This window comes from Vigna radiata, chromosome 1 (genome assembly GCF_000741045.1).
Source record: "Vigna radiata var. radiata cultivar VC1973A chromosome 1, Vradiata_ver6, whole genome shotgun sequence".
Taxonomy (NCBI): Eukaryota; Viridiplantae; Streptophyta; class Magnoliopsida; order Fabales; family Fabaceae; genus Vigna; species Vigna radiata.
The window spans coordinates 14,151,344-14,156,085 of NC_028351.1; the positions used below are offsets into that span (position 1 = coordinate 14,151,344).

The window sequence follows — 4,742 nt, forward strand, 5'->3', positions numbered from 1 at the left end:
TTTTCCAGATGCAGTTCCACCAGCAACACCTATATTTTTTTTTTTATGAAAATAAAAAAATTAGAGAAATTTAAAAATAAAAAATAAAAAACACTAAATATTATTTATTTATTACCAATGAAAAAAGGTTGCTTAGGTGTTGTTGGAGCTTTGGAGTCAGTGGATTCAATGGTATGCTTGTCCTCAATGTTGAGATTCATTGGCATTTCACCTTTCTTTGTAAAATCATTCTTCTCCATTACTTCAATCTAGATGCATCTATGACCTAGTATTATTCACTTAACACATTAATTTATATACATGAGATCAAAAGTTCCAACATGTATGGTAAAAAGAACATACCCACCTTTGATCTCTGCTTATGTTGTGGAGAGTTTGTTACTCACATGTGTTTTAGTTAAATCTTATTAACTATTTTTTCTATAAATAATATTATTTTTTATTCTAGTTCGTTATTGTTTAATTTTTCCAAAAAAAATGTAAAGTATAAAACATATTAAATTATTATTTGTTTTGTTGATAACTAGAGACATAGAGAAGGAGCCTGATTAGAAATATCACTATTACATATTAATATTAATAACAATAGAAAAATATTACTATATTAAAAATGTAACTAATAATATCATTTAGTAGCATCATATCAAATGTTAAGTATGCCATATGTTACTAATGACTTTTAGTGACACTTTTACATATTAATAAAAATGTTATTAGACACTTTTAATAACATTATTTAATGAAAATATAACATTAAAAAAATGCTACTAAATCATCTTAAGTAATATTTCTTTTTTTGTAAAGAAGTAATATAATAAATTTTTTATTATGAATCTTTTAGTAATTTTTTTTTAAATAGAGAGACATTTTAAAAATGTTACTAAAAATTTCAGTAATATTTTTTTTATAAAAGAAACATTCTATAAATGTTACTAATATAAATATTTTATAACATTTTATAGAAAAATTAGCTAAAAAACACATAATAATCTAATGTTAAATTTGTTGATTCATAATCACGAAAACATTCATGCAAGGCCCACTAACAGAGTTATTGTCCTCTAAAGAAAAAATAAATAATATGAAATAAAATATTTCCACCAGCATATACAGCATGCATTATAAAATCCAATTTCTTTATTTTAATCTTGTGTATGTTTTCTGATGTTTACTGGCTCTATATAAAGGCATGTTTCTATATTATACATACTACAAAAAATTAGACAATTATCTACTGTAAAAATTCATTTATAATTATGATTTCTTTATAAAAAAAAAACCATAAGTAAATTTCTCGTAATTAACATGATTACAAATTTAAATCCTTTAAAAATCAAGTTAATTAAAAATTTCAAATATAAACTGTAGGTGAAGTTTAATTCACATTTTCTAAGCTAACTGGTCATGCTCGAAGCCGATTTAGGTAAGTTATATTTTATACTAGCTATATCATAACTCTACATATATTTTCAGTAAACTAGAAAATTTTCATCTAAAATAATATTAATATGATACACTTTTACATTCATTTGACGCAGAATATAAAATTAAAATTATCATAAAAGAATAAATTTTATATTTTTTCAAAAAAAAATAAAAAATAAAAAAAATATATATTATTAAATGAATGAAAAAAAATTAGACTTGTCGAATAATTATTTCTCCTAAAATTTGATTGAAACAAGAACTCAATATTTCAACTATATTCATTTCTACCATTTACAAAATGCACCTCCAACTTTACAGTTTTTCTATTCTTTACAACAAATTCCATTGTTAACTTACGAAAATTCCATGTGATATCACCCAAGTTAACTAACCATTTGATGCCCAATACAAGATCGCAACATCCCAATGGTAGTAATATCATATCAGAATTAAAACTGGTATTTTGCAATGACTTAGCTACTTTATTCCCATCAACCACTGTCACAGACACACAGGATCTATTATTTCAGCTTTGCATTCCAACCTCTAAGCCATATGGGTGGTTTAGAGGAAATGAAACGTTTGGATTGTCTGGTAAAGGTTTTAGTTGTATATTACTGAAATTAGCATATTCATACGGTTGGAAATCCAAGTGTGAGCCTAATTATGTTAGAAACTAGAACACTCTGATAAAAGATCTATTAGTCCATTGTCTTAAAATTTTAGATAAAAAATAGTGTCAATCTTTTATATAGTTGGACTCAGAAGTTATTACTGTTTGTGTAACTCACAAGTAACCTCTTCTCTGATATATCCAACACATATATTATCTTTACTTTTACAAGAAGTCCATTATGGAAGTACCTGTCCCAACACAATTTAAGCATTAAGGGAACCATATATAATTTGTGGCTGAGTGAAAGGAGAAAAGAAGGAGGGTAAGCTATTGCTTTTGAAATAAGTGGTTGCATCATATCCTCCATTATTACTTAATAGAAGTTTTTGCTTCCTTAAATTTTGTTCCTCACTTATATAGAGGAATAACAATTACAAGACTATAAATATAGAAAGAGAGATGTCACAAACTAGCATGGAATAAGGCCAATACAAGTGTTAGGATTCATTGTATATCTTCATGTGGCAATAGCATCCAAAGCTAGGATGGTGCTAAGGTTCATAGGGTTCATGTAAGCTTTAGAGCCTGACATGATTTCCTCCACAATAAGTCTGTTGGCCTTTTCTGATGGATGGAATGCATCCCAAAATGCATATTGCTCTCTGTTAGGGCACAGGTTCGAGAGTGGTGTGCACAATCCAAGACCATTGTAGGGTCCTTGTCCACAACAAGCTACCTTTGAAGTAACAAATCCTACATTAATAAACACCACAAATGTTAGTCATTGCTTCATAATTTCTTTATGGCAGCACCATTTAAAGACATCATGCCAAATCTCATGATTCAATTCTCGTATAGTTGAGTTGATTGATGATGATGATGATGTATTACCAAATTGTTGGGGGTTAGAAACGAAATCGTTGTGCGCTTTTCCAGTGTTTGCAGCAATGAAAACGTCCCTTCCGATTTTTCTGTTGAGTTGCAGTAACATCTGTTCCAGCTGAGGGTTAAACAATGCAGCAGCTCGTTGTAATTCAGGAGCACATTGTCCATTTCTGCCACGTTGAGCCAATTCTGAAGGAACACAACCCAAGGGTCCCGTCCCTGTCACCAGAACTCTGCGAGCTCCCAAATCATACAGTTTCTGCAGTACCCATTTATCACTCACCATCAGACAAACATTCATCAAAACACCTTATTTTCTCATGTATATAACCCTTTTCTTTCTTACCTGCAAAAGCTTTTGGTACTCAGAGATCAGATATGTCACATACTGAGGAAGTGGATATTGCCGAGACCTTGCTGAATTCGGCACCAAGTAGTAGTTGTTCACAAAATCATTGCCTCCTACAGTGATCAGAACCAGTGCCTGATTCACCAAGCTCTTAGCTTGTGAAGCTCCAATTATACCACTCACTCGGTTCTGATACTCTTGAAAATACTCCAGCTGTCTGTACATTCTGATCACATTCACCTGCAAAATGTTTGTATAATATATATATTCTCTTAGCTTCATGTTTTGAACAAAACATCATATGAAAATAGCAAGCAGTCAACTTACAAACTGAATTCCAGTGTCGTTAAGGATTCCAATTCCGGCTGAAGCGAAATTGGCACCAACTAGCAGCTTGTTTCCTCTTAATTCTGGACTCAAGTACGGCAATGTAGACTCAGCACCAAGTTTCTGACCTGAACACAGACAACATAGTTATATGCAAAACTATCAATCAGTTTTTTTTAAAGGAAATATCAGAAAATTCCAAGGCTAACGAGTCAAACATTTTATATAAAAAAACTAAGACATCATCGTCAACTTATGATGTCAAGACAATGTGTAGGTCCATATTTAGAAAATGAGCTTTGAAGAAAATAAAATGAAGAGAGGGATATATGTAAACTGAACTGATAAGATCAGGAATGTTGTAGCCATTGGAGAAACGACCAGTTGGTCTATGAGATGGAGCATAGTCAATGCCATAAGGAGGGGCATCAGCTCGTGCAGTGGTAGCCAAGTAATTGTTGTTTCCATTATCAACAAGGGAATCTCCAAACACAAAGAATGCCCTTGGCCTTGCTTCAGCACCAGACACAATGATTCCAATTACAAGAACACAACTAAGAATGGCCAAAGGAGCAAAACTTGACAAGACTGCCATATTGAAAATGAAGCTTTGAATGTGGGGTTGGTGAGATAACTAAATTTGAGAAGTAGCTATAGCTTTTGATATGTGGATGGAGAAATTCAAAGGGTTATCAAGTGTTTATATAATGAACATTTTCACAGGATTTGATAGCTCTTACTAGTTTATGAGGCTACTTTAGTGCTCTTTAATTGATGGTTCTATGTTCTTCTGAAAACCGTGGCATTCGTCAAAAACATAAATGCAAAAGGTTGGATTCATTGAAGTGCAGCTAGAGATGGTTAGATATGTAATTAATATGGTTTCTTCAACATTTCTGCCAATTTGAAATATATACCTTCTTATTTATTACTGGGATTAGAACTTGTACTTTTATTTCCTATATATTATCAACTTTTATTATAAAATTCTCACTTTATTTCTAGTATTTTTTTTTTCAAATATTTGTACAGAAAACAATGTACTAACAAACGTGATTTTAAAATTTTTTAGACCTATCTTTAATAAATTATTGCAAAAAAGTGTTTTTATTTTACTAAACGTGAATTCAAATCTTA

General features: G+C 30.6%; 1 protein-coding gene across 1 annotated transcript; it reads right to left on the reverse strand.

The window, feature by feature from the left end:
• Nucleotides 1-2,378: 2,378 nt before the first annotated feature.
• On the reverse strand, nt 2,379-4,293 carry LOC106755940 (GDSL esterase/lipase At5g33370). Its single transcript, XM_014638210.2, has 5 exons — nt 3,948-4,293; nt 3,606-3,733; nt 3,276-3,518; nt 2,936-3,188; nt 2,379-2,797 (listed from the first exon to the last, which is right to left on the reverse strand). The coding sequence occupies exons 1-5, from the start codon at nt 4,198-4,200 to the stop codon at nt 2,562-2,564; spliced, it is 1,113 nt and encodes a 370-aa protein (XP_014493696.1). The 5' UTR covers nt 4,201-4,293; the 3' UTR covers nt 2,379-2,561.
• Nucleotides 4,294-4,742: the final 449 nt, after the last annotated feature.